Source organism: Miniopterus natalensis, chromosome 9 (genome assembly GCF_054644295.1).
Source record: "Miniopterus natalensis isolate mMinNat1 chromosome 9, mMinNat1.hap1, whole genome shotgun sequence".
Lineage (NCBI taxonomy): Eukaryota > Metazoa > Chordata > Mammalia > Chiroptera > Miniopteridae > Miniopterus > Miniopterus natalensis.
The window spans coordinates 50,942,943-50,952,227 of record NC_142089.1 but is presented as its reverse complement, the minus strand read 5'-3'; the positions used below and the strand labels follow the sequence as shown (position 1 = coordinate 50,952,227).

At 37.7% G+C, this 9,285-nt stretch overlaps 1 protein-coding gene across 15 annotated transcripts in view; it reads right to left on the bottom strand.

The window, feature by feature from the left end:
- Window positions 1–449: 449 nt before the first annotated feature.
- Window positions 450–9,285, bottom strand: part of ADGRL2 (adhesion G protein-coupled receptor L2) — a 489,292-nt gene continuing 480,456 nt past the window's right edge. For 8 of the 15 annotated variants that reach the window (XM_016220628.2, XM_087820544.1, XM_087820546.1 and 5 more), the window contains one exon: window positions 450–4,702. In XM_016220628.2, coding sequence (XP_016076114.2) covers window positions 3,948–4,702 — 755 coding nt within the window. In that variant the 3' untranslated portion in view covers window positions 450–3,947. Of the gene's footprint in view, window positions 4,703–4,733; window positions 5,000–7,744; window positions 7,827–8,058; window positions 8,188–9,285 lie in introns of those variants that run through there. The other 7 variants (XM_087820548.1, XM_087820550.1, XM_087820549.1 and 4 more) reach the window with 5 other exon arrangements.

Genomic DNA, 9,285 nt, shown 5'->3' with positions numbered 1-9,285 from the left:
AGTCCCTTACATTTTGGAACAAAGCATCAGTGATATGCACCAAGTGTACACCGGTTAGAAATGTGACATCCTTAAACACCCAAGTTCTGGGCTTGGTGCATTTAGCTAACATATTGTGTTTCTATGCTCATTTGGAGACTCAAAGTGACATAACAGAAAATTCCCAGCCCATCCCATTCAAATGATAATGAAGGAGCCAGGAATTAGTCTCCAAACCCAGTACCCTTCACTCATCCTTCGGCTCTGCTCCCAGTCTGCTTTTAAGGGCCGCTGGACATCACCTGCAGGCTCCCTAGCAGGAAGCGTGTGATCAGGAAGGCCTTCTCACCAAAAAGCACCCTAATTTTATTACCCTGTGAAGCCCTCCGCATCTATATTCAACACGTCAGTACCTTTTCATACTCATGTTTGAGGTTTAATGCAACAGTTTCATGGAAAGAGAAATAATATCTGGAACACAGGTAGTTTTTTTTTATTTGTAAAACACTGCAGGAATAACTGTTTTTAAAGAAAATTTCAGTATCAATAAAATACGAAGAGCTGTTTTCATTACAAAAATTCAACTTGTATGCATTCTTTCAAGTTTTTCTACTTAGGTTATAACCACAATAAAAGTCTTAGTGAGTCAATGTTCTTTACAAAACATTATATCCCATGAGAGCATCATAAAGGTCAGTTTGAAGCCTGAGGTTCAAAGTTGAGTTGATGGAAAAGTACATTTTCTCCCTTTTCATTTAAATAAATACATAAAGCAGGGGTCCTGAAAACACTGTTAGAACAAACGCACATGAATATTTCTTTTGAAATCTGGCAATGAATTTGTGCATGGTGCTTTTCTTTACGGGGGAGAGAACAGTGACGGTGATTTTCTGTCCTGTTGTTATACTGGTTAAAATATTATATGTAACTACCCTCAAATGAATGTGGAGGAGATGGACTTGGCAACATATTTAAGTAACTTGAGACTTGTATGGATTCTCTCCCACATACATGATTTTAAAAGCCTGTACGATGAATATATACACATGTATAAGCTCTACTTTTCTTTCGTAACTAGAACACACACAAGCCTAGATTTTCAAATAAGTCAATCTGGACTAATCCCTATCAAGCTACATCTAAAACAAATTGAAAACAAGCATTCCTTATTATGAACAGACCAGCAGAGTAACTGTCCCTGGGAAGAGGTACAATAATGTGACTTTATAAAAGTTCACAGTTGTGACTATCACAAAGAGAAACAATCAAGGATGTAGACACTGTGTATCCAGGTGAAGTCTGGGCAGACCCCGAGAACCTACTGGGCTAATAAACAGAGTAATGCATCAGACAGTAGATTAATAATTTTAAACTTAAGAAATTAACTTGTTACTAGGAGGAAGCCTAGATGGAATTTAAGGCAACACTGATGTATTTTTACAAAGAAATCTGTTTTCAAAACAATTTTTCTTTTGGTGGCAAAGATGAATGATACCTTCCAAATTGTATTCTCTAATATAAAGACTCAAAATAAATTACTTTGTTAAAAGAGAACATGTACTTTTAAAAGGTACTTGTTCCCATCATACCAGTTTTAAGAACTGCTTCAAGAGAAACAGCTCTAACTGAATAATCAATGCTGTGTGGGGGTTTTAATTGGTAATTCATTAATGAACCAACCTGATCCTAACATAGTTTGTATCCTGGGAAGTACATATCACACAACACTGTATAGTTTCAGGCTTTGAAAGGAAAGAAGTATAAAATAGAAAATGTTTGATTCTATAATACCCCCTTCCAGCAAATAAAATTCTGTTAAGTGGCTAAAGAATTTTAGCCAAAGAAATATGACTATCCTCAGAGAATTAAATCTGTTTGAATAGAAATATAATTTCTTATAGTCAATCTCCAGCTTGTTAGGTATTAACTACATGTGAATATACTCCTCCATGGTTACCCTATTAAATATTGATACTCTGTTATATAGTGTCTACCTTACTATATCCACATTTAGATATATAAATATATACTTGAAAATTTTTTTCTCATTACTCTTTTTAAACTCAACAGGCATGACTAAGTGTGTCCCCATAAAATAAAGTGATTTCTAACTTGGTAGGAGCACTGGAAAGAACCACTAAGCTGTAGAAGAATTTGGTATAAACACTTATGATGTGGACAGGAAAAAATCTATTTGTTGAGATTCAATTATATGATTTTTAAACCTTTCCACGATAACAAATATTGTCATTCGCAGCTCCCTATAGGGATACTTATAATCCTCAAACTGTAAAAGTATGTTTTAGGAATGTCTTCAATAATGCTGAAAAATCAATTTTTTTTTTTTTTATGCTCCTCAATTTGACTGTAGAATTTGCAAGCCTTCTTTTTTCCACTGTTCTTTTTTAAGTTCTGGTGCAATCCAACAAACAAAAAAAGCTTTCAATATATTCCCCTGATTGAAACGTATGGGCCAAATTTTGAGCATGGGTAATAGGTAATCAGAATACAAATATATACTTTTTAGCATATAAAACCATCAGGTAACTTAATTGTATTCCTTCACATACCCATGGGTTATATGATGAAGGGATCTAAACATATCCAAGGGGGAGGAGTAGGAAAGGACCAGCGTGTTAAAGCCAATTGTGTATCATACATAAAAGTGCACATGTTAACTACTTGAAAAAATTCACATTTATTTACTGTCAAACCGTGTTAAACTTTACACTGGATATTAGTGATGGGCTCATTATTAACAGGTTTACACAAAGGGATGAAAAGAAAAGCAGAATTTGGCTGAAACAATTTACATTTCATTAGACTTTATCATAAAATAAATTAATTACTAAATATAGGCAGAAGGAATATGGAAGAGTAATATTTATGTTTTATTTTATTTAAAAAAAAAGAATAGGCACCTTTTTGTTCACGAGAAAGTTTGTGAGAAGTGCCCAGTGCGCTCTCTGCCCTCTGTTCCAGACTAAACAGAGGGTGACACCCCATCTCTCTAGATTTCACCACATTTGTGCAAGGCATGGCGTAACTGGCTTCAAAGAGCTTGCTCCCCATAAAACGCGCTCTTTTGGCAATAAGAAACTTCAATGTAAGGATAAAAACTAACATGTCAAAGCAGAACGCTGTATACAGTGGAAAGTAAGTGAAAATGGGTAGAACTTACCATGACAAAGTGTAAGAAAAAACATTTCATAACATGTGCAACCAAGAGCTTTTTCACAATATTTTCTTCAAACCCTTTAAAATTATTTTAATGACAATTCTATTTCAGTTGGACACAAATGTATTTATTTTACCCTAGCAATAGAACAAAATATAATTTCTTTAGCCATTTTTTTTTCTCATGAGAATAGTTCATTGTACAGTTGAGGAAACATACGAAATAAGGCCTGTGGCTTGATTGCTAGTGGTTAAACATGTTTTCAAACTTTGCCTTAATGTAAAAGACTTGCAGTGAACTGCAAACTGACGCAGAATCTCTCTCCTGCTTTTCCAAGTCTCGTCAGGAACAGTAAGGTACAGTAAATTTGTCCCACAGGATTTTAAAGCCTACGTCTTGTATATAATACAATGCAGGCCTACAAAAAACGGTGCAGCCATATTTACAAATTTAGTTCGCAAACTGCTGCAAGTAAAATGGCTGGAAAGTTCTGTTTTGCTCGTTTCACAATTTCTCTAAACAGCAGCAGAATCTTAAAATACCTGGTTGGCATCTCTTTTCTTTGTAACAAATAATTCATTTTAGTATACTCTGTGTATATACAAAGTTTTTTTTTTTGTATGTTTTATAAAAATTCACGGAACGGCAAGGTTCAGTCATCTTTCTTTACACTGGAGGGAGCCACGGGTGACCAGGCGGGCGCCTCGGGCAGAGTCCGAGGGAACCGCTCGGGGCCGCGGGGGCCGGCTTCCCGAGCCCTCGCCGGTGGCCCGGGCGTTCCCGGCCGCGATCAGAGGCTCGTCACCAGCTGCATCTGCCCTTCCCTGACGTCGCCCTCGGGAACGCAGCCCTCCTTGTGGATGGGGATGATGTAGCCGTCGCTGTTGCCCCTGCCCAGCGGGTGGCACGGGCGCAGCTGGTGGCCGGCCCCCAGGTTGGGCATGCTCTTGTAGTAAACGTCGTCGCTCTCGCTCCGGCGGGAGGGCGACAGGTCCTCTTCCAGGTCCGGGCTGCTCTCCTGGTAGGGAGAGTCCCTGAGGTTGGGCATGCTCGTGTACAGAGAGTCTCTGTTGGGCGACTGCAGGTGGTCCTCGGCCTCGGCCGTCAGCTGGGACGCGTAGCTGTCGGTGCCCTGCGCCTTCGCCTTCTTCTGCGGCTGGTACAGGAGCGAGTGAGTCCGCTGGGGGATGAGCGGCGCCTCGAGCTCCTTGGGGTGCAGCTCCAGCCCCGGGTTGTCCCCGTGCATCAAAGACGACGCGTCGGCCACGATGGCGTCGTCCTCGCTGCTGCTCCCTCCGATGCCGGGCTTGACGGGGAGCGTGAGCTCGAGGTGGTGAGTCTTGCCGCCGCCCCGCAGGTTGTTGTGCACTAACTCTGAAATGATCATCTTCTCAAAAGCGGTGTCATTCAGACTCAGTCCACAGTCCACGACCTGCACGCTGTCGTGATAGTCCCCTTTGCGCAGTGAGTAGCTGTTGTTAAAGTTACCATTTAGCGGTAGAGTATCCATGGCACTTGTATCCCTGGCATTGTTCAGTGAATGTCCTGAAACAGAAAACGGGGTTTCCGTTATTGCCTCCGCTCCTTCCGAAAGGATCGTTCATTCCTTTGTACAAGACGTTTTAATGTCGTTCAGGACAAAGTTGTATTTGAAAGCTAACACTTGGAAAGTGCCAAGCTTTCCCGCATTCCCAACTGTAAACAGTTGCAACCCCTTAGGTAATACAAAAAAGTGTGAAAGAATAATACTGTTTTTCCAGGGAGGGAAGATGGCATCCAGAATATTACTTCATCAATTTCGGGGAGACAGTAGTTCATTGATTTTGGGTCAAATCTCTGACACTTACAAAAAAAAAAAAAAAAAGACTTCACTCCATGCCCTTGCATAGTTAATGCAAAGCAATTCATTACTGACAATTACATTTCCAAGTACGAGACTATGATTTATAAAAATAAAATTAACAGAATTTGTCCTAAACAACACTAAATTAAAAAGGAACACGTCACATACAAAAACCAAAGGCAAATGTACAACAACACAAACCCACGTAAGTGGCAAGCAACTTTTTTTTAAACAACATCTAACATTTCCTTTTTCTGGAGATGAAATAAAAAAAAGAATGAAAACAATGGACAGATACAAAGAATTCATGTTAAACACACACGGCAGCCATCTCTCACACGGACTGGACCAGGGGCCCACAAGCACCATCCAACAACACGACAGACAGCAGGTGGAATGACTCACTTTGGACAACTCACATCATGTCTGTCTGCTCAGGCTATCTGGCCTAAGAGTAGCTGATATATAAAAGAAAGTAAAATGATTTATTGTAACATGATGAAGAATTTCTAAGCTTCTCAGCAACTTAGTCAGAGCAAGGGTTCAACAAATTAGATTACCAGCAATAGCAGCCTTTTAGTTTTTCATTTAATACGTCTTTAATTATTTTGAGATATATCTATATTTTTGATACTAATGCTAATAGCAATGGCCCCAGGCTCCTAGTGGTCAAGCGTTTGCCTGCAGCCCTGCAGTCCGCATCAGTCACAGTGACAGCACCGAATGAACCAGCAGCAGTCCACTGCACGAGACGGCCCACAGACACCACGGGCATGGAGGTTAAACGCAGAAATGTCAGCGATCTCTTCAGTATGGGTCACAGAAATTAAACCAAGAATAAATATTAACTATGGAATGGGAAAAGGGTGTCAGCCTTGGCTAATATATTTTTATCTCTAAAGGAATGAAAGATTGGATAAGTCTACTGAAGATATGAAAAGAGATTTAGGAAGAAAAAAAAATGGTAACATGCTCTCTTTGAATCAGAGTTGTATTTTCTACAGACACATAAACATGTAAACTAAGACATCACAGTGCTTTTCAGGCAAATGAAAAGAAAAATATAGGAAATTAAATGGAAAGTTAGGTTATTCATTCTCAAAATCCTAGGGGGGGGGAAAAATCACTTGTCTACAGATAGGTCTGAAAAAGAAAAAAAAAAGAATGAAATGATGTTATTGAAATGAAACTGACCACTGTGAGGCTGCTGCATTGTATGCAAGGCTTGGAGGAGTTTAGGAAAAACGTTTAATTCTTGGAAAAAATAGGAAATTTCCCTTTTTAGTGCTCACTCAACTCTTAAAGCTGCAGCTTATCCTAGAAAACTCAACTGCATGACCAATAAATATATGATAATTGTTTGATAAATTATCATTAGCAGAAAATGAGAAAATGGGGGGATGATATTTGTTGGTCACTCATGTTGTTTTAAAAATTCCGATCCAACTTCTAAATTTGAGCCACTGACAATTCAGTTGGTATCATGCTTCATGTATGACAAAATGAAGTTATGATATTTATAAGGGCTCCTTTACCGTGGCTGACACAATTCTCTAGCTTTGTGAGTTGATATACGCACCACAATCTTTATTTATAAGATCCACCACCGGAAAACACTTGGTGTTTTAAGTTACAGGTGACAGGATGGATGGATCACTGGCTAGGGTTTGTTTCCTACAGAGGTGAGATTTTTTTCTTTCTTTTTATTGTGGCTTAATAAATATAAATAAGTATACTGGGTAATCCAGAAAGTGTTTTCTATGATATACTGCAGATTTAAGCACATCTTTGATTGGTTTTGAAGAGACAACTTTTTCTGCCCAAGTTCAGGTAATTCACTTGAAGACTGTCCACAGCCTGTAGCAAGATGACTGTGGGAATGCAGAAATGACAAGTCAATTATTAAGCATTCTGGCTGACAGTACCTCAGGCTTTAAAAAGCAAATTATTTCAGCATTGCTTATACTTAAGCATGGACAGCATTTGCTACAGACCTCTATTGTTGCGAAAGGGCAGTACGGACAGATGTACTGTTTCAATTTGGTAACTTTTTAGTTGCAAATTGTGAACCACTTGCCCGCTGAGTCTACTTCATGACTGCTAGTTATGTTTTAATTGTGCCGGTTAAAAATCATGCTGAAAAAATTTACATTTGATAGGCAAAGTTAAGTTTTACTCCCATACTTGTCTCTCTGTAGGTTGCTAGAGGAAAGCATAAGGAAAGTAAGAAAAACAAGAGAATGAAAAGAGAAGCTGCAGTTACGTTAAAAAGGAATTTCAAGGAAAAAAAAAAACACACAGAAGCCAAGTTCCTGTGTTAAATTTAGCGGCAAATATCCATCACAAATAAAGATTATACGCTAGCAGTAATTATGCGATAATGTTTACCAAAATCTTGAAAATTCTGTTAAATATATAGGCTTTTTAAAAAATAAGCTATTAGAAAACACAGTAATACAGAACGGGTTAGTGACAATCTCTCTCCCCACCCAGTTAAAACACACACACAAAACTATAGGTATAAACTGACTAATATTAACTTTATTTTCAAAGTTATTTTAAGTATAAAAAGAAAAACTACCATAAAGCTGCACTATACTATAGTTGGGTTACATTGATAATGCTGGATGTAGTTTTCTAAACCTAGGCATCCAAATCATCTTTATTAACTAATTCATTCCAAAAGCAAATTCTATCGGCAAGCTTTAGAGTCAACTGAACAGTATATTACATAGATAGGATACCTCTAAATGATATAAATCTTGAAGATGGGCTCTCGGACCATGTGATGTCAGTCCTGTAATAATATATTAAGATTTATGCCACCTGTGTCAAAAACATGGATAATTATTGGTAAATACTATCGTGACTGAATTTTTACTATAATATAGTGCAGTTTTAGAAGCCTGGCATGGTCAATACCGTTCTTTTTCAATTGAGCAACTAAGAATGTAATAATAAATATATGGCAACTTGAATATTCTAGAAAAAGGGCAAAGCTCAGAGCTCTGTTTATAGCAGCAAAGAAAGGCAGTTTTATTCATAAGTATAAGCACACCTGGTGAGTTAAATACAGGAGCTGAAGGGGCATTACATACAACTGTTTCAGCGAGCAATGTGTTATAGGGGTTGTTAGTGCCGTGGGGTCGAAGAAGAGGGTTTGTTAGTAGGTAATTGCCAGTCATTCCTAAAGCAAAAAAGAAAAGAAAAGGAAGGAGAGGAAAGAAAAGACAAGACATCAGTTCTCTTATTTTAGTGTTACAGTTGCAGTACAGTACTTTTTGTATTCATCAAGGGTAGTGAACAAGTTGGCAACGAAAAATCTGCTGAAATTTTCTGACTGTATTTGAACTACTAATTTGAAGGAGAAAGGGTAGAGGGAAGTTAAATTTCAGTAATTCACAGGTGCTTTCTAAGTCCCCCAAGTAAACACCTGCTGAGGATGACATTTACTAATTTATACAAAAAATCACTGTTAAACAAAAATGGCAATTAAATGCACAGAGATCAACATTATGTTTCAAGATGTTACTGCTTAATATTAAAAACCTAACCACTGAGGCCCAGAAGAGGGAATCTCAAACTTTCAGAATTTACAGGTGTGGGATTATCCCTCATGAAAACATCTGTGTTAATACCAACTTTGATACAAGCAGGAGGAAAAACAACTTCAAACAGATAAAAAGTATGACACATTGCACAAAGCTTCTCTTAGTAAATGCAAGAGCACACATGCTGAGGAAGAAAAAGGCTGTGTATAATGAATTATTGGACCATTCACAAATTTTACATAACAAGAATTTTATTTGCCAGGTTTCAAGAATGAATCATTGAATAATTCATTTCCTCTTTGATAGTCATCTTAACAAAATTAGGTAAAACATCAGAGCCGTGGAATAAACACACATTTCACTTATTCTAATTTACAAATTACAAACCTTTCAATACGTATCAAACAAGTTTTGCATAGCTAATGTAATCTGACTCAAAAATATTTTAAGATTCAACCTGGTTTTGATGTCATACATGCTCCTTTTTTCACATTTTAAACCAACTCTTATCAAAGCAATGTCAACAATGAAAAAATGTCATTGTGATAAAACATTAAATGTTATATTACCAATCAGCACAACGAAACTAAAATTACCTGGATAAATTGCCTTTCCACTGATATATAAAACAACATGATTTTCTTCATACCAAACTAAAACTGAGTAAGCTTGCATGCAGAAATACGTGTGTGTACATGCACTTGTGTCTTTATCTTGCGAAATTATTTTATTTT